The 23,555-nt window shown below is 53.0% G+C and overlaps 2 protein-coding genes across 2 annotated transcripts in view; one reads left to right on the forward strand and one right to left on the reverse strand.

Moving 5' to 3' along the window:
- Positions 1-2,318, forward strand: part of GAL3ST3 (galactose-3-O-sulfotransferase 3) — a 2,767-nt gene extending 449 nt beyond the window's left edge. The window contains exons 2-3 of the mRNA XM_006030748.3: positions 508-532; positions 1,122-2,318. Of these exons, the coding sequence (XP_006030810.2) occupies positions 508-532; positions 1,122-2,280 (1,184 nt within the window). The 3' untranslated portion in view covers positions 2,281-2,318. The remainder of the gene's footprint in view (positions 1-507; positions 533-1,121) is intronic.
- A 7,957-nt stretch (positions 2,319-10,275) lies between these two features.
- The window catches only part of LOC112551423 (sentrin-specific protease 2-like), a 25,395-nt gene continuing 12,115 nt past the window's right edge, over positions 10,276-23,555 (reverse strand). Inside the window, exons 9-17 of the mRNA XM_025212429.1 lie at positions 22,357-22,414; positions 20,903-20,948; positions 20,356-20,505; positions 16,491-16,622; positions 15,901-16,104; positions 15,716-15,795; positions 13,432-13,516; positions 11,895-11,990; positions 10,276-10,338 (exon numbers count right to left, since the gene is read on the reverse strand). Coding sequence (XP_025068214.1) covers positions 10,276-10,338; positions 11,895-11,990; positions 13,432-13,516; positions 15,716-15,795; positions 15,901-16,104; positions 16,491-16,622; positions 20,356-20,505; positions 20,903-20,948; positions 22,357-22,414 — 914 coding nt within the window. The remainder of the gene's footprint in view (positions 10,339-11,894; positions 11,991-13,431; positions 13,517-15,715; positions 15,796-15,900; positions 16,105-16,490; positions 16,623-20,355; positions 20,506-20,902; positions 20,949-22,356; positions 22,415-23,555) is intronic.

The following is a 23,555-nucleotide window of genomic DNA, read 5'->3' on the forward strand; positions in this document are numbered from 1 at the left end:
AGGTGGAGGCTGGGAATATTGGAGGCAGAGCTTGGGGCAATGGCGGGGCTAGAAGGAACTGGGGGCAGGGCTACGGGCTTTTGGGGATGGGGGTGGAGCTAGATGGAATTGGGGGCGGGGCTTGAAGCAGGGGCAGGGCTATGGGTGTGTCTGAGCAGGGTTTGAGGGTGTGGGTAGTGCTTTATGGCTAAAGAGGAATTTAGGGGGGGGTTTGTGGAAGGGAGGGGCAAGGGCGAATTATGGGCAGGGCTTGAGGGTGGGGCGGGGCTAGAGATGGCTCTGGGGGTGGGGCTTGGGAGTGGAACAAGGAGAGCTTCTGGGGGTGGGGCAAGAGGGATTTGAGGCAGGGCTGGAGACTGGGGCGGGCCAAGGCAGTAGGTGGGCAAGGTCTGAGAATGGCCTAGAGCAGAGCTTTCCAAACTGTGTGCCTGCTACTGGTACACACATTAGTGTGTTGGCGGCAGTGTGTAGGTGTGTCGCTGCGAAATGCAGAAAATTTTGCGGAAGGGCACCGTGGAGCTCCCTTACTCGCGTCTGCTTCCCTTGGCCCCTCCCCTGGCACTGAATTACTGTGTTGTGAAATGATGCGTGTCTAAAAAGTGTGTCACCAACATGAAAAGTTTGGAAAGCTCTGGCCTAGAGCTACATGGCAGGGAGGGACAAGAGGGGATGGGGCGGGGCTACAGGGAAGATGGAGAGGGGGCGGAGCTCAGAGGGGTTGTGAGGCAGGGCTGTGAAGTGGGCGGGAGGGAGTTTATGGGGCAGAGCAATGGGAGAGGAACTGGCCATGGAAAGAGGAGGGGCAACAGAAGGGTGTGACCTGGTAGGGGAGGGGCTATAGGAGAGGGGGTACAGTTGGGTGTGGTCACAGCAGGGAGGGCCATGGCCAGGGGTGGGCCATGGCAGGGGCAGGGCTATGGGTGTGTGTGGCTTCAGCTGGAGGCAGGGCTATGGCTGGCTATGGCATGACAGGGCAGAGCTATGGGAAGAGGAATGGCCACGAAGGTGTGGCTATACTAAGGGGTGGGGCTATGGGAAGTGGGTGGGGCTGTGGGTGGGAGTAGCATGGCAGGGCTGGGCTGTGGATGGGTGTGGCCATGGCACCCACCCCCCCTCCTCAGGCCCCCCAAGTCAGGCGCACCGGCCTGCCCATCCCCAGCGCCGGGCCTGAAGCGCATGGCCGTGGCCTTCCTGAAGACGCACAAACCGGCCGGCTCCACGGTGCAGAACATCCTCTTCCGCTTCGCCGAGCGCCACAACCTGACGGTGGCCCTGCCCCATCCGCCCTGCGACCACCAGTTCTGCTACCCCCGCGACTTCTCGGCCCGCTACGTCCACCCGTACACGCGCCCGCCCGCCTTCATCGCCAGCCACCTGCGCTTCCGCGCCGCCGAGCTGCGCCGCCTCATGCCCAACGACACTGTCTATGTCACCATCCTGCGTGAGCCCGTCGCCATGTTCGAGTCGCTCTTCACCTACTACAACCAGTACTGCCCGGCTTTCCGGCGTGTGCCCAACGCCTCCCTTGCCACGTTCCTGGAGGAGCCGCGGGCCTACTACCGCCCCCAGGAGAAGTACGCCATGTACGCCCACAACACGCTGGTCTATGACCTGGGCGGCGACAACGACCATGACCCCGCTGATGCCACCTACTTGCCTGGCCTCATCCGCCAAGTGGAAGACGCCTTCGCTTTGGTCATGATCGCCGAGTACTTCGATGAGTCCCTGGTGCTTCTCCGCCGCCTACTCAACTGGGACCTGGACGATGTCCTCTATGTCAAGCTCAACATGCGGGCACCGCAGTCGCGGGGCAATGGCACAGCCCCAGGCATCGCTGCCCAAGTCCGGGCCTGGAACGCACTGGACGCCGGGCTCTACGCCCACTTCAATGCCACCTTCTGGGCCCGTATCAACCATGCCGGGCGGGACTGTGTGGAGGCCGAGGTGCAGGCACTGAGAGCCGCCCGCGACCGCCTGGTGGGCACCTGCTTTGGGGGCCGGCCCCAGCCCCGGCCCGCCACCCAGATCCGCAACAAGGAGCTGCGGCCCTGGCAGCCCAGCGCCCAGGTGGAGATCGTGGGCTACGACCTGCCGCCCGGCTCAGGCGCTCCCCCGGACCCACGCTGCCTCAAGCTGGTCATGCCCGAGGTGCAGTACTCCCGCTACCTGCTGCGCAAGCAGAGCCTGCGCTCCCGGCGCCGCCGTGGCCCCCCTCCACCGGCCCGGCCTGGTCCCCGGCTGATGCCCCCACGCCGCAGCCTGCTGCCCAAGGCCACTTGAGCCGCCACCCATGGGCTTCTCTGGACTGGGGACCCTGGCAGCTGGGGGCCGCACCGCTGGCCTGGGAGATGGTGTAGGACCCTTGGGTGGGGTTGGATTTGAACCCCAGTGGCATTGCCCGGCTGCTGTGAATGGAGTTGCTGCAGGCTTGTGTACACATGCACGTACACGCATGGGCATCATCCTTCTGCACACACATGAACACACACACACAAACACACATGGACATCATTCCTTTGCATGCATGCGCTCACACGTGTGCGCATCATTTTTTGTGTGCCTACACACGCGTGCACACACAAACACACATACACACACGGACATCTTCCCTTTGAACACACACAGAGCCCTCCCCCACCGTGCACACAGCCTCAGGCGCTCCGCACATACACATAAGCCACATTGTAGACACGCACCCCTCTGCTTGCACACCCCCATCTTCATACAATCACAGAGACGCAGGGCAGGAAGGGAGCTCAAGAGGTAACATCTAGTCCAACCCCTGCTAGAGGCAGGATCATCCTGATCCAAACCATCCCAGACAAACCCCTCATCCCACCTCTTCGTTAAATGACTGTCACCCCTGACACAGCACTAGGCATGGCACCCCAGCCTGCCCCAGGGAAAGCAGGGGGCTGCGGCAGCCAGCATCCTACTGCTGTAAAAGGTTGTTAATATTCCCTCCAGAGACCCCAGGCCGAGGCCGTGACCCCGCTGCAGAGGAAGGCAAAACCCTTCCAGTCCGGACCAGTCAGGAAATTCCTGCCTGCCCCCAGTGCAGCATTGGTCAGATCCTGAGCGGAGGGACAAGACCCTCTACCCAGGACCCTCCAGGTAGAGCTCCAGCAGGAGCAATGGCACAGCCCCGTGCCCATCCCCAGCCTGGGCTGCAGCAACACCCAGCACCTCTGGGGGAGGCTTAGACTCACGGGGCAGAAAGTGGGGTGGGGGCAAGCAGCACAGCCCAGAGTTGGGAGATCCCTGCAGCAGAGCACAGGAATCGTGGCCTCTAGAGCATCCCCGGCCAGTGGCTGCCCAACCTCTCCTCGAACCCCTGCGGTGATGAGATCCTATAATTCCCAGCGTCTATCCCAGGACCTCCCTGCTCTGACAGTGAAGATGTGTTTCCGGGTCTCCAATCTAAACTGACTTTGCTGCAACTCCGAGCCATGGGGCCACGTCCTCCTCTCGGCAGCAGGCGCGGTCCCTCTTCTCTACGGCAGCCCTTTGCACAGTTGAGGGTTGCTGTCACGTCCCCTCCTAAATGCCTTTTCCGCAAGCCGGACCCGCCCAGCTCCTTCAGCTTGCTTTGCAAGCCCTCGACCACTTTGCTGCCTGCCCTGGACCTCGTAACTTCTCCACGCCCTTTATGAAATTCGGAGCCCAGAACAGTGCACAGCGTCCAGATGCGGCTTGACCAGGGCTGAGCAGGGATGCTGGCACCGCCCGTGTCCTGCGCCTCCTGCATCCATTGATGCCTCTCAGAGCTGCACTGGCCTTGTGTGTGGCTGCACCATACGGCAGACTCGTGTGCGTCTGGTGTGCCAGGGCTCCTGGGCCCTTCTCCACAGAGCTGCCCCCCAGCCTGCGCTTTGCAGGGGTCTTCCCCAGGTGCAGCCCCTCGCATTGTGCGCCTTGTCTGCACCGCGTCTGTCAAGCACACGTGGCCTGCAACACCTGGCACCCATGTGCACACACAGCCCCTCATGCCTGTACACACCTGCCTGCTCTTACACATGCATTTGGCCTTGCACCCTCGTTCTCTCACACATGCCCATGCAGTCTCTCCCTGCCCCATGCCTCACACACAGCCCACCCCCTGTATGCAGAGCTGCACATAGAGAGCCCCCCTCATCTCTCACTGCACCCTCCTGCACACATCTCTCACTCTCACACTTACACACTCAGTCACACCCACACCAGGGCTCTGTCCCATCTCTTTCTGTCCCCCAGAAACCCCTCTCCTCCCACCCCAGACCATCCAGGGGTCTGGGACCACCCTGCACCTCCCCCCCCCACCTTGGAACCTAGGCATTCAACACACACACACACACACACACACACACACACACACACACACACGCAGTGCAGGCATCCAACACACACAGAACACAGGTATGTGACACACTTGCGCATGCACACACAGCAAAGCAGCATTCCCAGGCTGGTGGTGGCTCTGACCCCCTCCCTGTTGCCGCCAGCACAAGGCACCGTTGGCCCTCACCCAGGGCCTGCGGGCGAGACTGGGCTTGATGCTGGGGTCTGGGGCTGGTCAATAAAGGACTCTGCGAGGTGCCTGGTGGGCTCCGGTGTCTGTGGCTTTGGCCAGGGGTGGGGGTGGGAACAGGACTGCTGGGATTCAGATGGAGCACAGGGGAAGCTCTGGGGCACTGCTTCTGGGATGCGGCTGGCTCTGGGGTGGGCATTGCATCTAGGGATACAGTGGCATCCCCTGGGTCTGGGAGGTGGGGGTGAGGGTCTGCTGTGCGTGGGATTACCTGGCTGGCAGATTGGACCTGGACGGGTGCCTGGAGAGTCCAGGCTGGGGGTGTGAGAGAGACCGGCAGACACAGCAGGTGAAGGGAGACCCCACTGATGAAGAGAGCAGAGCACAGACACCACCCCTCCCCTCCCCGCCGATGATAACCCTGCGGCTGCCAGCCAGGGCCATAGGCGCAGGGTCCCTGCTGTAGGTAAAGACTGCCAGGGATACACCCGGCCCCCCAACACCCCCATAGACTGGATCAGCCCCCCTGCTTTGACCCCCAGACCTCCCCCGGGCCCTCCTGGGTGCTGCACATCCAGGGTGCCAGCTGCCCCCTGGACTCCTGGGCTCTGGAGCGGGAGGGAGGGTGCTGGCGGGTGGGGGCTGTGGCTGGCTCTGGGTTGGTGCCAGGCGGGTCCTTCCTCAGCCGGGCGCTGCCGCTGGGGGCTTGTCCCAGCCTCCCCCTTGTCTACCTTCCCATTAGGCCTGTCTCAGGGTCCCAAAAAGGGGGAGGGGTCCCCAGAGGGAGATCTCTGAGGCCATGGGGCTGTCCCCACAGCCCTAAGCATGCTCCAGAGGCTGGGGCTGCACTGATCCCACTGCCCTGATGCCCCCTTCCCTAGCCCTGGTCCTGAGGGTCCCTGTCTCACTTGCTGGACCTGGGGAGGAAGCCAGGAGTCCTGGCAGCAGGGCAGGGGCAGGAGCAGAAGTAAGTGCAAGGGCAGGGGCAAGGGCACAGGCTTCCTCCCATCCCGGCAGCTGTTGCCCCCCTCCAGGCTCCATCGTCCCAGTGGCTGGCAGCTGAGCCCTATGGCAGGGCTGGCTCCCAGCACTGCCCCTGTGCCTGATGCCCCTGCAAGACTAAGGCACCAGGGCTTCTGGGATCCGTGCCAGGCAGAGGACCTGGGGGGTGAAAGCTGGGAGGTCTGGAGGCCGGATGCCTGTCTGGGGCAGGGGAGAGGTGCCTGTAGGGGCAGATAGGTGCAGGGCCGGACTGGACACCTGGGAAATCACTCCTCTCTGGGAGGGGGCTGGGGGCTGGCGGGGCAGCAGCACAGAGCAGGCCCTCAGGACTCCTGGGTTCTGGGGCAGGAGCAGGAGGGCCTGGTGGCTTGGGGCTGCGGCTGGCTCTGGGGAGGTGCCCGTGGGTTATTCCTCAGCCTGGTGCTGCCCCCTTGTGACCAGTCCGAGCCACAGAGTGATAGAAATCCGAGAACAACCAAAAACCCTGCAGAAATCCTAGAACAATTTGTCCAACTATTTAGTTGGTCTAATAAAAATATCACATCTAGCCAAAGAACCTTTTCTGCCTATGTCCTTATACCAACACGCTTACAACCAACAACCCTAGAGAAATCCCTGCCGGGCAGGACCAGCCCTGCCCAAACCACCCCAGACAAACCCGTCCTCCAACCTCTTAGTCAAAAGCCCGTCTCCCCTGACATAGTGTCAGACATCACAGCCCAACGTGGCCCAGGGAAAGCTGGGGGCCACAGCGGCCAGTGGCCTGCTGCGGTGAAAGGTTTCATAGTTGGTAGGGGCTGGAAGGGACCTTACAGATCATCGGGTCCAGCCCCCCTGAACTTGGGCAGGAAAGACCGCTGGGATCAGATGACCCCAGCAAGGTGGGCGGCAAGACGTTTTCTGAAGATCGCCAGGGTGGGTGACTGCCGCAGCTCTGGGGGGAGCCTGCTCCAAACCCTCGGCACTCGACTTATAAAGAAGCTTTTCCGTATGCCTAGCCTGAAGCAATCCTCAATCAGCTTGTGTCCATTATTTCTTGTCCTCCCCTGGGTGAGCAGTGTGAAGAGCGGCCTCATTTAGTGGAAAGGATGGAGAGTCATGCAAATGAAACATTTGGGCTTAAATGCTCGCACAGGGTTTCAGCAGTGGGGATTACATGGCGCTGCTTATGAAGACCCTGAAAAAGAAATCAAGGAAGCAAAGAAGTTCTGGAGGCCAGGACTTGAGCATCTCTGTCCATGTGGCTTTAACCCTGGTGATGCGTAACTCCACCTTCAGGGGCCGCAGGAAGAGCCTAGGTGACGCAAACAAAGGACATTTTCTCTCGGCGGTTGAACTCTTGGCTAAATGTGATGACCTGGTGCGGAAACAGGTCATTCATCTCCCAACTGTCTGGAGAAGTCTGGTTCAATGCTGGGATCAGCCCTGATCTGCCAGGTTCTTGAGCGGCTGCATGTGGCCCTGAGTCAGGGGCAAGGCCAGAAGCCAAAAGGGAGAGCCCATGTGCTTGGGGCATGCTCCTATCATGTCCTCCCAGCCCGGAGAAAAGGACCTCTGATCCTGACAGGGACGGCCTGGAGAAAGGGCAGAGAAGAAAAAAGGAAGGAGGAATGGAGACAGGGATGGGGTGGAAGATAGAAGAGGGGAGGAAGGAGGAGATAGAGAAGAGTTCACGGGAGAGGGGACAAGCACAATGACTGGGGGAGACAGGAGAGAGGAGAGAAAGGGAATTGGGAAGGGAGGGAAAAGGAGGATGGTGCAGGAGAGGAGGAGACTGCAGAAGAGATGGGCTGGGAGAGCAGGGCCAAGGGATGGTGGGAAGCAGGGGTGGATCCAAACCAGAGAGGCATGCTCCTGCCTCCCCATTGACTCTGCCCCCAGTGGGAGACCCTACCATACCTCCTATGGGTCATGGGGCTCACGCGGGGACAAATAGGCCATGCACTGCAAGGCGGGGACCAGGGGGAGGAGCAGCATGCCATAAAGAGGGGAATCCTATTTACATCCTTACACCCAGACTGGCTGCCTGGAGCTGGCCACTGATAGGCAGGGACATCCTGTGCCTTGTTTTCTGTACTGACTGGTCTGCTGCTGAGGCTGTGGCTGATTGGCCAGTGCAAGTGATCCCCCAGTGATAAAACCTGGTCTCTCCCCCATTGCCTTTGTCCCTGCAGCCCAGGCAAGAGTTGTATGGGGACGGAGCAGAAGCAAAGGCCTGGGAAGTGGCAGAACCAGCCAGGATGACTCTGGGGACTTTTAGTTTATCCAGAAAAGTCCCAGAGAAGCCAAAGCAAGTTCCTTCACTCTACACCAGTCTATTGGGGTGTTATCCATCAAGGACCATGACCCAGAGCAGCTGCATCCAGCAGAGAATTGATAGCTTCACTGCCAGGTGGCGAGGTCTCAGAGCCCTCAGAACCCATTCTTATGGCACCAAAAGCGATGCTGTGCACCGGTAGGATGACAAGAGGGGAAGGAGATTGCACCCAATTGCAGTGATGCACCAGATAATAAAAGCACTGTTTGACTTCAAGCCTTCCCCCTGCAGAATAAAGTTGCTTAGGAAGCACCTATGTAAAGGCAGTCCTGGCCACACAAGGACACTGACTCAGTCTGAGATCTGAGAGTCAGGCCCAGGAAGGACACATTGCATTGTTCTGAACCCATGTAATCATAGGAAGTCGAAAGCTCAATGCAGTCTTAATTAGAAGAGCTGAACAGCTCTCTATCCTATTTTCCCCGAATCCAATAGCCCCCAGATAAAACATGCACCTTGTTTTTGGAAGGCCGAATGCAGGGGAAAAAACGCTTTTCCAAAGTCACGACCAACTGTGTGACACAGTATGCTTCCCCCCACAACCATCGAGTGCCCAGGAAGTGCGGCACCAAGAAATTCTAGCTGCCAGCTGTCTCATCCAGATTGTCACCTCTATTCTTCCTGGGCACTCTGTTTCCAGGAGAACTGACTCTATGTCGACAGTGGTTAGGCCCCAGGCCCCTGCAAGGGCACTGCCAGGACTGTTAGTTCTTAAATAAGTTCCTGTAAATAAAGCACAGTTTCCACATCGCAAGGTTCATCGAGATACTCTTAGGGGGTGCACATGCACCCCCGTGCACCCCCTACGCATCGCCACTGGGCACAAGCTAAAGTGCTCAGCCACAGCTATGGCTGTGAGGCTTTTAAGACAGGACCCCTCTATGTTGGCAGCTGCGCAGTAGCACCAGCCTTGCTTCTTTTCCAGGGAAGGAATAAGCTTCCCTGCTTAAAACTGCTTAAAACACGGCCCCTAATTTGGCGGGGTGCTGATTTTAGGGAAAAGGGTGTGTATCTGGGAAAACACAGTATACAGCCAGTTTGCACACAAGCCTGGGGGCCTGCAATAGCACAGAGCTCTGTGCTGGCCAAATTTGCCCTGCTGAGCAAGTCAGCCAACACGCTCTTTCATTTTAATTCACCCCAGTGTCTTCATAAGGTATTTTCTAGTCAGAGTCCAAACCTGACAATACATATATTTCAGTCATGAAAAGGCATCTACCAGCAACTTGCTACACAACTTCTCAGAGGCTTTTCAATAAGTAGAGGTTGGGACCAGCCTGGGGGGCAGAGCCCAGGGTCATCCAGCCAAAGATTGACCAGGCAGGCTCAGAGAGAGGACCTGACCTGATGGAGACCATGCCAGGGCATTCCCAAGGACCAGGACTGACCTAATCGTGGCATGGCTCTGAACCTGGCTAAGAGAAGGGCATGCAGTTGAAGGGGCCTGAGAAGGAGGATCTGTGACTGAGGGCCAATCTACCAGTGCTGAAGACCTCAACTGGTCTAGGTTAAGGGCAGGGCCCAGGAGGGGCTGAAGGGCACAAACCCACAGTGAGGTGTGGCCAGAGCTTTGGAGGGTCTGGCGCTGTGACTGGCTTGTGAGCAGGGCCAGGGCCTCGGGGAGGCTGAAGGTCCGTGAATTGGGGCCACTGCTGAGATATAGAAACCAGGGTCACTACAGTTCACATGGTGATGGCAAATGAACCCATCTAAGAAGAGGTTTCTAGAATGAGGGGTCTGGGCATAGAAGAGGGCCAGCGGTACAGAGAGCCGTGAGAGGGAGTGGGGCCTGAGGCCTGATGGGTAAGTGTCCCAGAGTGCAGCCCAGTGAGGAACTGGGATGCAGCCCGATGAGGGGCCAAAGGGTCAAGGCGCACTGAGTGGGGCCTGAGGCCTGAGTGAGCAAGAGACTGAGTGCAGCCCAATGAGGGGCTGGAGGAGTAGTGGATTTGGATGCTATCTGCAAGGCATGGGGCACGGTGTAGGGATGGTTTGGAGCCGTGTGATTGGCCCAGTACACCAGGGCTGCAAATGGGGCAGCCTCCCGCATTGCATTTATTTCACATCAAAGGCATGGCAGGAAAGAGGGGGGAAGACTGCCCTAGAACAGGATTGGGCATCGATCTCTTTGGGTGCTGGGTACACCCCCTCTCACATATATATATATTTTTAAATAGTAACTTCAAATGCGTTCACATTTTCTTTGCTAGACATCCGAGTTCAGGAAAGACTCCTTGCATAAGTTAAATACATATTTTTATTAAAAAGAAATAAATATACACCTCATATTCAATATATTCTACAAATAAATATTAAACTTTAGCCATAAGGGCTTCATTAGGGATTTGTTACAAATCAAGAGACAAACGCCTTCTTCCTAGGATCATTACAAAACCAGTTTCAGGAATCAGGCGGATCTTCTATACTCCAGAGAAAACTATTCCTCAAATCATAGCAACTGTTGGTGGAGTATTTCCCACACCATCTTCCTACGGAAGTAAGACATCTGGTGCTAAGAAAAGTTAAAAATAATTTCTCTTAGACATGCAGTCATAGTAAAGGGAATAAAAAAAAACACATTTAAACCTGTAGGCAATCCCATCATGATAATTTATGCCAACCCTGCAGACCCAGAAACTGGCACAAGAAGCAAGGGGGAGTTCCCACTTTTCTATTGAAAATCATAGGGGTTAGGGCCACAAGCCAAGGGGCCAAAAGGGAGGGAATAGGTTAAAGGTAAAGACACATCAGCATTGTGGTAACTTATAGTCAGCACCTTAATTTCACCCTGACATCTCCGTATGTGTCCCCAAACTATGCTTTAGTCCCTAGAGCACTCAGACAGTCATGAACGCCTTGTGCCTCCTGAGGCTGGGGGGGCACAGCGACCGCCAGCAGGCAGCGATGGTGGTGGCAGTGGCTGGGGTGTGGCGGCAAGTGGGGACTGCCCACAGGCAGCCGCGGTGATGTTGGTGGCGACCGTGGGCCAAGCGGGGACCACCTGCAGGCAGCCGTGGCGGTGTTGGTGGCAAGGAGGGGGGGATGGCAAGTACTGAGTGGCGGTGGCGACCACCTGCAGACGCCACTGGCAGCATCAGTGGTGGGGGGAGGTGGTGAGTGGCAACTGCTGCAGAAGCCGCCAGCAACAGCAGCCAATTTCAGGGGGTGCAGGGGCACCCGCGTGTGCCCCCTGCGCATCACCAATGCAGACAGCAGACTGCAGTTGCCCCCAAGCCAGTTGACCGAGCCAGTGAGATCTCCGTATCCACTGTGCACTCCTCTGTGTAGGACGGACCAGGTTCCACCTATGGGCTGCTCTCTCTCGTCCCCCAAACCTCCTCTTTCTTTCTCCCTTGCCTCCACAGCCCCTCAGGGTTTCTGGGAGTTGTCGTCCAAATTAATAGCCAGCACAGATCTGTAGATTTCCCCCTGGCGCCTCCTGATATTAAACGCATTATATTCACATTACACATTTTTACAAAGAACCAGCATTCGCCACTTTCCTTGAAGGTATATGTGATAATATTGGTTTTCTTCTCCACTAAACACAGAAAATTCAAAGCCCAAGGAAATGCCAACATTAAACATGGTAGCACCTGGGTCAGTGGCTGACAACTAACAAACCTGAAACACCTGAAAGCTAGCTAGCATTCACCCAGGAATCTGGACTGGATCGTTATACACACCCTTATGAAAGTGGGGCACACGCTTCCGGTCCTTCAACTCAGTCCCCCATCTCAGAAGAGCTGGACAGGTTGTCCTTGGCAAACGGGCATTTGGAAGAGGCCAGGTGACTACATAAACAGCCCCGCAAAGGCTCACTTATCAGTACTACTTCAGCAAGGCCTGGTCTACACAAGGTGGGCTTGGCGGCAGACCCCTGGGAGAGTCACCAGAAGGAAATGGAGCTGCATGTGGCTGGAAAGCACAGCAGCAGGCCCAGGACCAGAGACCACCCATTCCCCATCCCACCCCAAATACTGTTGCCCCAAGGACTTTATAAACCACCAACTGGGCAAGATGCAAGAGATGAAGTCACTTGCCCAAAATGTTATGAGCTTCACTCACCTGAGTAAAAGTGATTGGCTTGTCCCTGGAGATATAGTCCGCATATTTACAGGTAAACACCCCACAGTCGCTGCCATTCAGCTGCTGTGGAATCTCCTGAGATGAAGGGACGGGAGGTTACACACAAGTTCCTCCATCCCACTTCAAACCTGCTTTCTGCCAGGAAGAGGTGCAGGATTGCAGAGCCGCACTCTGTTCCCAGCATATTCATGGGCCTATCCCAGCACACCAAGTTTAAAACTGGCTCCCAAAACACCCATGTAATTAGACCAATTCTTCATGCTCCTGTGGCTCATATATCACATTCAAGGGGAAGTCAATTCCTGCTTTGAATGCTGCCCAGCGCAACAGGGTCCTGGTCCCACCTGGGACCTTTCATCTCCAACAGAGACAACTTAGAGTGGAGGCATCAGTTTAATTCTGCCCCTCCCCTCATCGCTTGCTGCAGTTCAAGCTACTGAAGGACCAGCTTCGGCACTGGGTTTCAATGGGACATGCATATGTTGCTCTACAGCTTCAGAATTTCCTCACCACAAGTTCTCAGCAGCGGCTTTGTGTGACAAAGGGTCAGATCTGCCCCCCTCTGCTTGTCTTCCTGCTGCACAGAGGGAAGAAGTTACAGCTCTGGGGCTGCACACAGATACCACCCCTGTCACACCAGCACAATGCTTGTGCCTGCCCAAAATGGGAGTGAACGGATGTCTGTGCCCCTTGAAACGCCCGCAGGGCCCGAAAATGTGAGGAGAACGATTCCTATAAATAGTTTGTGTCATTTTACTGCCAGGAATATCTGTTGGGTCATGGTATGATCCCCACAGCCCAGAGCTTCCTGTGCTCTACAGTGGCCCCTTTGGGATGCTGGGGCACGTGTTTCCTACTGCAGAGCAAAGAAACCCCTTGGAGCTCCCTGCTCTGAGCCCACAGACATAAGCCCCGAGTCTAGATCAGGAATCCAGAGGCATTGTCTTGCAGGATTGTGTCCCTGGAGCCCCAGAGGCAGCAGGGGCCTGATCCTGCATGACATATCCAAGCACAGCTAATTTCACTGCTAATCCCACGACAAAAACAAGACCTGTTAGGAGCCTGGAAGAAGGGGATGGACTGTTGAATGGGATCTGCTGGGGAGTTTACTGTGCCCACGAATCTGCAACACAATCCTGCGACGTTCCACAGATGTAGCATTACAATCTGCTTTGCGTGCACAACAGGTCTGACAAGGAGAACCTGGCCTTTCTGCTTAGTTCAAGCTTGAGTGGGACTCGCAGCTAACTTTTCTTGACCATCACTCAATGCCACTTGGTAGGAACCTGTTTCAAGCCACATAGTTTGAGAGGCACAGTTCTAATTCATCAAGCCCAGAGTGCCGTTGCCTACTTCCCCCTTCCCTCCTGCAAATACCATTTCATACGAAGAAAAGCACCTTTCCAACAAGCCATGACTAAAAGCTGCCTACAGCACACAGCTGTCTTGGGGGAGAAAAAGCCTGCCTAAAACCCTTCAAACTATTACACTTCAAAGACAAACAATGCTGACGTACATGTGATTTCATGCAGTAGAGGGTCCACTCTGAAGGAGAGATCTCTATGTTCCTCTTGGTCTTGCTTTCTTCCAGCAGGTATTGGCTATGCAAAAGTAATAAAGTGTCAGGCATCTTCATACTGTAGTCAACAGTCTGTAAAGTTATTGGATTAACTATCTCTACACCAATGACTAAAAGCTGCCAAGAAGAAAGGCTACAGAATGTGATATCATGTCAAAGGCAAAACTTCCTGTTCCTAAAACTACGCACATCACAGCTGAGATTTTAGATCACAAGTTAGTGTGACCTCAACACCATCTACAAGGCTTCTGTATTGAACTAGGTCTCTGATCGAAACCACCCAGCAGGGTTTCCAACAGCTCGGACATGTAGGGACAGTCCAGAGAAAAAGGTAAAATCACCTGTCCATAAAGTCCATCAAAACGAAGCAACCGTGAGCTTGAATGGAGTTTCAATGATAGAAGGAAGCTGTCTGTAAAATGTTGATGGACAGACAAAGCAAGGCAGCTCCTTGCGGTCTGAGCGGGAGCATAGCATACTTCTTGACCTATTAGAGCCTCCCTAGCTCTCTACACCCTCCCTCCCCCCCCAGCCATGTGCTGCCACTGCTGCATACTGTCACCTACCTATACCACTGCCTGACAGACAGTCAGGGTCACACAGCTCCAGGTTGCATAGGGAGGGGATGGTGCAGATAGGGCAGAGCTGTGGGGCTGATATGGGGAAAGGTATTGCATAAGGGCCCATGCCAGGATGAGGGGAGCAGGGCTGGCAGGGGTAAAGCTGGGGGGCAGGTTTGGAGGAGGAAGCAGCATGGGGGTGTGGGGGGGGAATCAGATGGTCCGAGGAGTAGGGGGTCCCTTGGGTGGGAGAAGCATGGTTTAAAACTATTGGTGCTATCAAGTGTGGTTGCCAACACAAAGTTTCTTTTTTTTTTTTTTTTTACTACCAATCTGCAAATAATTTACTAACCAACAAACTATTTTTATCACCACACTTAGTGTTAAACACCTAAATTTGAACCTGGCCTATTTTGCTGTTGGCGAAAGGGTTGGATTTACACAATGTAAAATATGTCAGTAAAAATATAGGTCAATACAAATGTTGGTTGTGAGTGAAAAAAAAATTCCTGGGTTGGTAACTGCGCCAGCTAGAAAGATTAGAACAGGGCGTCTTCATTATGAAGCCTTTCCTCAGAAGTCACTTGGCAGCTTGGGAAGTAGGAGTAGAGTAGGCATTTTTTTAATACGCTATAAAGGGTGATGATCCCAGGTGCAGAGGGAGAATGAGTGGCAGGCAAAGCACTTCACATACACAAATTGCTGTAGCAGGTCCATGGCCACGGGGTGGCCGGGCGGCCCATGCTCACTTCAGGCTCAGCTGCAGCCCTTCCCTTGAATCTCTCCTGCCACGCCTTGCTCTTAATGGAGGTTATAAAAGGGAGGCTGCCTGTGGGCCCTGTGTGAGCCTGAGCCCAAGTTGATCCCCACTGGGCCTCTCCTGGGATACCAATTCCAACCTTTTCCAGTGGCAGCAAGACACTGCTTGGGTAGAGTCTGCTAGTACTACTGAGCACACCTCTTCACCATACTCTGTCCTTATTTCCATACAGCTCGTGGTACATTATCACTTTGAGCTTTATACTGTAGTCCTACCCAGTCTGGAGACAGCACACATCAGTCTGTGGCCAACTCCAAAACCACAGCACAGATTGAACATGCTGTGAAACCGGTTGTTCACATGAAGTGAATGTTCTCTGACATCTCTTCTCTTGCTTCTTTTACACCATTAAGGCTAAGTGGCAGACCATGACTTCCAACCCCTGTGACACCAAGAAAACACTGGGACCAGCAGAATGACTGGCACGCCAGCTGAACCACAGCCCCAGGGGTTTCATCGTGGCCAAGAGCTCACATGCTAATCTTAGCACTGAAGTGGACACTGAGGTCCCCCTTTCAGTCCTTCTGCAGAATATTGATTTACAGGGCACTCAGTTGTGCCACAAGGCATCTGTACGGTCCCAGAATTTCACTTGCACTCTTAGCATGTGGCTACATTGGCAAGAAAGCAGAGTATAAGTTTCTAGAGGCTAAGGAGGGAGAAGGATGCTAACATCAACTGTTTATCATTTGTTGAGAGTAAACCGATTGGGCATAGAGATTCCTGTCATCCAAAGGCAAGTCTTGTGCTACTAAAAAATCCCCATTCCAGCTAGGAATTCTGGGAAGTCCTTTTCCAAGGAGAAGAGTGTACGAAATCCATTCAGGAAGCGCTTACTCACCACAAAGATTTACATATCCGGTGGCCATCTTGACCCAGGGAGTCAAAATATTTAATGGTCTTTCTTCTGACATCTATCACCTGTTATGGAAAGACAGGAGTTAGCCATATCAGACTGAACATGAAAGCCTTTTTGTTTTAGCTTCTTTTCTCATCCAGTCTAAAGAAAGGGCCAAATTCACTCACCGCTAATCCCCAGTGCACCTGGAGGTGAATTGGCACCAAAATTAGGTCCTTACTGAAGATATCCACATTTTTTGTCCACCTTCTTACTCCTTGATAACCTCCAGAAGTTAGTTGGGGGTAGAAAAAAGTACTGAAAGCATGAAGTGCTGGAAACCCCTTCTTCTTATTTCTCTCCACCAGAAGATTCATGTAGAAATTGATCACCTGCACATGAGGGAATATTTCATAGAAGCAAAGAAAACGAGGGTTGAAGGGACCTCAGGAGGTCACAGCGAGTCCAACCCCGTGCTCAAAGTGGACCATCCCCAACTACATCATCCCAGCCAGGGCTTTGTCTGGCTGGGTCTTAAAAACCGCCGAGGATGGAGAGTGCACCACCTCTCTGGGGAACCTGTTCCAATGCTTTACTACCTAATTTGAAGGGAGCGGGGGGGAAAGAAAAAGGAAGTCATGTTGGGTTGCCTCTCTGCTCAGATTCACACTTTTCTTCTGGATCAAGGCAAGAGTCCAAGTATAGCCTTGTAAAGAAGTTTGCGGCAAACTATTTGTGTCATGCACAAGAAGGCTAATACCCATTTAATGTGTTTTACCTCATCGTTGAGCCAGTGACGGTTCCTTAGCGTCTGCATGTCCTGACGAGTGATCTTTAAATTAAAGGCACTGCTCAGGATCTCATCCTGATGGCCATGGCCAAGTGCCTTCATTATCTTTCTCTCCATGTCCTGAAAAAAACAATTCTGTGAAGTAGCGAGGCCAAACAGAGCAGGTCAGTTTGTGCACCACATTAAACTGGGAAACACATGCGTAAGGTGTGCCTGATCACAGGGCAATTCTGGAGACGGGGGTCACTAGCTGGTGCTGTTTTTAAGAGTAGATGGGCATTAGCTGTGGCAGCATTTTCTGCTAATACGTGTATTCATCTGGTCCTTAGCTGCAAAACAATATTCTGTATTTCACGGTTACTAAGTGGAATGGCTAAATTTGGACTGATTTAAACATTGCTGCGGTCACTTGGAATAGCCAGCACGCTCCCAGATCAGAGGTTCACTCGTGAAGACTGAGGATTATAAGAGGGCAAGAGGTTTCACGGAAGACAACTGCATAAAGACTAAACCCAGCCCTCGATGCATTTGGGACTATCCTGTTTCCAGTCACACACACAAAAACCCTGAATGAGCAGGAAACAGTATGCAGCACGTGGAGGAATCAGCCCCTCTGCCTGTCTGTGCCCCCCTGGTCACACACTTGGGATGCGCCTGGTCTCCATGGTAACAGGGCTGGGGACATCCCTGCCCGAGGGGGAACCTGCTCCTCTCCGTCTCAAGTTCCCCCCCAATGCTGCAGGTCATGTGACTAGTTCACTCACCTGTCTGTCAACCTGGTTGCCCCAGGTTACCCTAACCTCTATTCTTTGGGCACTGAGCTCATGGCATGGGGGCAGGGGCTCCAAAGGTGTCACTCTCTGAGATGACCTGTGATGCTTTTTAAATTGTTTGGTGAACACCCAACACACCTGGCCTCCACTGGACCCCCAAAGGTGCTATCGATAGGGCTCCACCAGCTAAGACTGCCCGGGGGTGGGAGGGGAGCAGCCACCATGAAGACACAGAGAGCAGCTGAACGCTAGGGCTGTGCGAGGCTTCGGACAGAGCTTCGGATCCGGAGAAGATTCGGACGTTTCGGGGTCCGAAGCAGCACGTCCGGGTCGAGGCGCTTCGGAGCCGCCTCGGAGATCCGGCCATAGGGTATAATGGGGAAACAATAAAATAGCTATAACGTTGTTGTTTTTTGTCCGATTTGGATTAAATTTTCAGGGGTGGTAGATTATGCAGAGAGGATGAAGCCTGCCAAGTTTCAAGAAGATCAGTGCAGGGGTTTGGGGGGAACTGCACCCCAAATTCCTGAAAGCAAAACTCACGTCACGTCTAGGCGTTACAACATAGCAAGGTTAAAATGGCAGGAGTGGTGGCTCTTACTGAGGCCACAAAGCCTGCCAAGTTTCAAGAAGATCGGTGCAGGGGTTTTGGGGCAACTGTACCCCAACTTGTTGAAAGCAAAACTCATGTCACGTCTAGGCGTTACAACATAGCCAGGTGAACACTGCAGGAGTGGTAGCTCGTACTGAGGCCACAAAGCCTGCCAAGTTTCAAGATGATCGGTGCAGGGGTTTGGGGGGAAGTGCCCCTTAAGCTGCGGACAAGCAAAACTGGTGCCATGGGTGCTGTGGGACTGACTGTCTGCCCTGGGGCGGGAGGGGAGACACTGCTGCAGGCCTGGCTGCTCAGCTGCTGTGTTCCCAGTTACCAATCAATCAATTGTGATTCACTTAGGGACCAGCTCAATGCACAGGACCTAGCTACTACATAACGACTTAACGAGCAGCAATTAGCACCTACAACACCAGGCTAAGGAGAGGAAAGACTCAATACAGACAATCAACTGCCCCCAGACAGACACAGTCTTGGCACAAGTTTTGCCCGTCAGCAGCTAGGGGTGCAGGGCCCCAGGACCGCCCTGCACCGATCTCCTCGACAGCGGGCAGGTGTCTCAGCAGGGGCCACCATCCCAGCAGCTGTCACCCCGCTGCGCCTGAACACACACGGTGTCACCCATGGCACCGGTTTTCTTGTCTGCAGCTTGAGGTGCAGTCCCTCCAAACCCCTGCACTGATCTTCTTGAAACTTGGCAGGTTTCACGCTCTCAGCAGAGGCTACCATCCCTGCAAGTTTCATTCAAATTGGACAGAAAACAACAAAGTTATAGATATGTCATTGATTCCCCATTATACCCTATGGCCGGATCTCCGAGGCGGCTCCGAAGTTCTGGCCGGATGGAGGCAGAAACCCGGTCCGGAGCTCCAGGTTGGATCGCGGCCATCCGAAGAGGCCGGATCCGAAGCCGGATCAGATCGCTGCCGACTTGCACAGGCCTACTGAACATCTGCAGCTCTCTCTTTCTTGAAACCCATGGACACACTACAAACTGCCTGCCTCCAGAGGGAAGCTCTATCAACCTCTGGACGGTGCTTGAGAGTAAGCTACTTGAAGCCTTTCTAGATATATAGCTTGCAGTAACACAGATGCGTGATCAAAGGCTACCCAGCCTTGCTGTTTGCTCTAAGGTTATTCTGTAATACTTCTCTATCCTGCCCCCTTCCCCAAACCTTCCCGCTGTAACCAATGAAGTTCTTCATTGTACCGAGTGTGGTGGACGTGTTGGGAGAGGCATGCCTTTGTGCCCCCTTGGTCCGGCTAACTAAGGGAAGCTACTTTTTGTGCTTCAGGCTAAAGGAAGCACCCCAAGCTTTTGCAGAGGGTCAAGCATCCTTAAGGACTGTGTACCGCATGGGGGCACAGGGTCCAGAACCAGTCCAGACCTCTGGGTGGTGGCAGCGGTACCCCCAGGCTTGCGGGTGTGCTCCAGGAATGGGGTCAGCCAGACATGAGGTGCCCCCAGGGAGGCATTTGGAGTGAGGCAGGTGGACGGGTGCAATGAGGTGGGTGGCTCAGCACAGGAGCACCCCCTACTGGCCCACCACCCAGCTCACACAAACACGAGCAGATGCATCAGAGCACAGCTAAGGGAGCAGAGAGAAAACCATTCCCCCTAACATAGCAATGCGGCTGTCAGATACTGGGGAGGAAGTCAATTTGTAAGAGTCTGAAATCTGGTGAACTTCAAAAGAGACTTCAGGTTTTGTGCAGGCATTTTCAGGGAGAGGGACCCGACAGGGAAAGGATCTAGAGGAAAAGAGATGGTGGCCTGTTAGTGTCAAGCAGAAAAAAAACCCCCAAAACAATATGTAGTTTGAAGTTGGTCACATGCCAGAATCCAAAGCCAACATGGATGCAAACAGGTGAAAAAACAACACTTCATTTCTGCTGCCAAAGCATGAACTTTGATCTGTGAAATTATTTTTTGTCCAAGTGGGGTGGAGAAAATATGAGAAATACCCTGTTCTCTTCTAGCGGTGAGGACCTCCTCTGTGGACCTGGAGCATTAGGCAGTCCAGAACTAATGAGAATAAGCAGTTCCTTATTTTGTCACCCTCTCTGAAGGCCAGATGGCAATGGGCTGATAAAACGTGGCTTAATGAAATAACGGAGCAGAAAGCTGAGCCCCAGAGACAAAAAGCAGTCCAATTCCACCTTCAAGGGGCATCCCACTGGACACGCCTACAGATCCTGATTTCAACTGCCCTGAGATTAGTCTGGAGTAATCTTCCAGTATATGAACTAAGTATCTACTCTAAAATCAATCCCTGTGTCACCCAGGTCAGGGACTGCCCGTTTAAATATACGACAACTACCACCAGGTCCTGTAGATCTGAACATTTAATCACCCTTGCAGATGGCCAGACTTTAGAAAAACACAAAAATAACCATGAAAGAGTGAGCGACTTCATTTCCTTTACAATTTTGTGGTTCAAAGACACAAAGCAAAAGGGCACAGTACCTCTGAGAGTTGAGGAAGGTGTTCGCCCTTCATTTCCAAGATTAAGCATTTCTCTTCTTCTACCTCAAGTGCAGAGGGCCTGCAGGATGCGGCAGGGGCCAGGCCTGACCCAACTGACACCTCCGCCAAGACACCAATCTCAGCACTTCTCTGCTAAAGGAAAGGAACCTTAATAGCACGGCACATATTTTGTTAGGGAACATCATTGCCTGTCTTGTTTTCTGCAACTGCACTCAATTACATGCAATGCTCCATGTATTACAGGTTTACAAAGCAGCTTCTGAGGACAAGAAAACACAGAGTGGGCTGCAAAACAGAACACAAAGTGAACTGAACCAGCACACTGCGAAGCCCTATGTCTAAAGGGTCTTTCTATTCCAGTATTTCCCATTCAAATGACCACATTCCTACACAGGCCACATACCACAAGTATAACCATCAGTGACACACTCAGGTGAGGAAGGGCACAATTTATGGTTGAAAAAACCATTGAGCTCTGAGATACACGTTTATCCAAAGAGAAGACATGCAGGGATTTCAAGCTTACCCCTCTGGCTGTCTGTCCAACTGTCATGTCAGGTTCTGGAGAGGTGCTGCGTGGGAGAGAGAAATGGGGTATGTTTCAAACCACACACACTGATTTTCGACAAAACAGCTTTGCGGTCAGAGGCTTGAGGGGGGCTGGGAGCGGCTTCTACAGGGGTGAACTCAGCTATGACCTCAGCAGAGGGCAAGATGACAAGAGATAAATATTGAGCATCTTACAGTGCCTAAAACTTGCAGGAGCCATTTGGAAAGAAGGAAAAATGGCAACTAGAAGGCAAACTGAAACCATGGCCAGAAGTGACGGCTGTGTCTAAGACACTTGATGTAGTGAGATACAACTTGACCTCAAGGCTAATCTTAAAAGTCCTTCCTTATGTGCAAGATCCCAGCCTCTTTTCTTTCAATAAATCCCAAGCACGCCAAGTTTGTGTTGCTTGGGTTAGGGGTCCAAAGAGTGCACCGGTCAGGGTGCATCCTGAAGAGGTAGGCTCCTAATCCACTCATTGTTCACTTATGTTCATATTCTAGTCCCAGGTCTGCTGTAGTCAGACACTGCTTCAAATCACGGCAGCTGGGGTGGAACCGTGCTTTAGATACCCAAAATTTCAAACGAACACATTAAAAATGCCTCACTGCTGCAGGAGAGAGACTTCCTTTACAACACGATCTTTCTGTTTGCAAAGAGTCTCAACCAATACCTGTGAGGGGTACAAGCTGTCCCACTTCTCCCAGAGGGAAGGGAGCACTGCAACCCAAAAGCACTTGGAGTCCTGAGCAGCTAGCTACGTCACCGTCTGCTGTACCAAAGGTTCAGCTAACGAGGAGACTGTCAGCGGGATAGTAAATGCTGCAGGTAGAGCAGAAACCGAAGGTTTAACAATGTCCTTCCCTCCATTGCTAACAACTGTGCGCATGGGAGAAAGAGAAGAGATATTCCTTTCCCGCAGCTAAAGAGCCCTGACTGCCATGAGTACTGAAAAGACAGGCTCTCTTCTACACCATCGACATCTGTAACTACCTCTAGTCTGAGGCCAAAACATCCAACATTTGGTGCCTCTGAAGAAAGAGAAGACAACACTCTTGTCAGGACAAAAGCCTAACCAAGCATATTCCTAGGACAAGGAGCCTGAAAGGGCAGCCGGTCCTTCCTGCTCATTACGATGCATGAAGGAGAGGAAAATGATGCACATGGAGCAAAACCTCTAGCTATAACCCTGAAGGATGCAGTGTTCAGGTTGCAGGGAGTTTTGCTACCTTGTTCTGTTTTCCTCTCGCTGCAACAGAAATAATAAAGCACACCAGCTACTCCCTTGTGAAACCTTCCCTTTTTCAAGCTGCTCCAGGGGCACATGTCCACTCCCTCAGGAGGATGCTCTACAGCACCATGATTTCTGTCTTCTCCTAGGCAGATGCTGGGAGCCAGGCGCACACACACAAACACAAGAGATCTCCTACCTGCTCTCACCCTTTCCTCCAGATCTGAGTGGGATCTCAGTTTCAGGACTTCTGCTACCTGCATGGAAGGATGAGAAACACAAATTGGAAACAAATCAACTTTCAGATTGGTACCAGTGCAGGAAAGGCTCGTTCATAGGGTCGACCATGAATAAGACCCAATGGTAGTTGCGGTGGATGCCCATCGCTTGCACAGGAAATGGTTGCTGCTCTGGCCAAATGTTGCACCAGCGTGGTTTTATGACAGGTCTTGCTCCACAGCAAATTCAGACGTTCTCCCCATAGGGTAAAGCTGGTGAAGTCTATGGTGCTTCATTGTGTTCCAAAGGACCTTCCCGTTGAGGCTCTTAACCAGTTTCACACACTTTGCACAATCTCACAACTACCTCTGGCAGGAGGGGAACAAAGGGCACTCACTGCAGCTCTCTTAAACAGCCAAACTAGGGTGCATGGCTGGAGGGGACTGCAGTAGATGTACCTGGACAGCTGGAGAGGAAATCTAGATTGTTTCAAAAATGCATTTTTCTTTGGCTCATTCTCCCATGAGAAAAATGCCTTAAGTTAGGCATCAGGTTCTCAGCTTGCTAGAGAGGCGGCTATGCAGGAAAATTACTGAATAGGACAAAGAGGCTAACATCCCATTAGCCACAGAAGGTGTAATCAGCATACTGGTTTTGTTCATACTGTAACCACGATGGTCCAAGAAATATGCACGAGGCAAGGGTTTTTGCACTGCATTCAGAAGCTTATCTATTTGTATCCTAACCATGTTTGTTTGTCCAATAAAATGTATCGCCCACAAAAATCATTATTTGTTTTTCACAATTCTCCCACCATGAAGTATTCACAAGTGGGATATACAATAGGACTCTTCATGGTTACTGTATCTCACACTTACATTTACACATTAATTCAATTTAATGTGTAGCTAAGGGGTAAAAGCTGGTATATCAAGCAGCTTCTTTTAAAAAAAAAGGTAGTGTTATTTTTATTTTTCTTGGCTTCTGCATAGAAACCATTCCCCACCCCCACCCCCAGTCAAAAATTAAGTTATTTTTTCTCTATTCTTCCTCTCTCCGTGCTGTAGCGTTCAGTGCAGGCTAGCACTTTGAAAATTCCTCCTATACCTTAGTTAAGAGATTGCTGGTCTATCTGTATGGATACACCTGCACACGTGTGCACACGCGCATGCGCACACA

Source organism: Alligator sinensis, unplaced genomic scaffold, assembly GCF_000455745.1.
Source record: "Alligator sinensis unplaced genomic scaffold, ASM45574v1 scaffold1329_1, whole genome shotgun sequence".
Lineage (NCBI taxonomy): Eukaryota > Metazoa > Chordata > Crocodylia > Alligatoridae > Alligator > Alligator sinensis.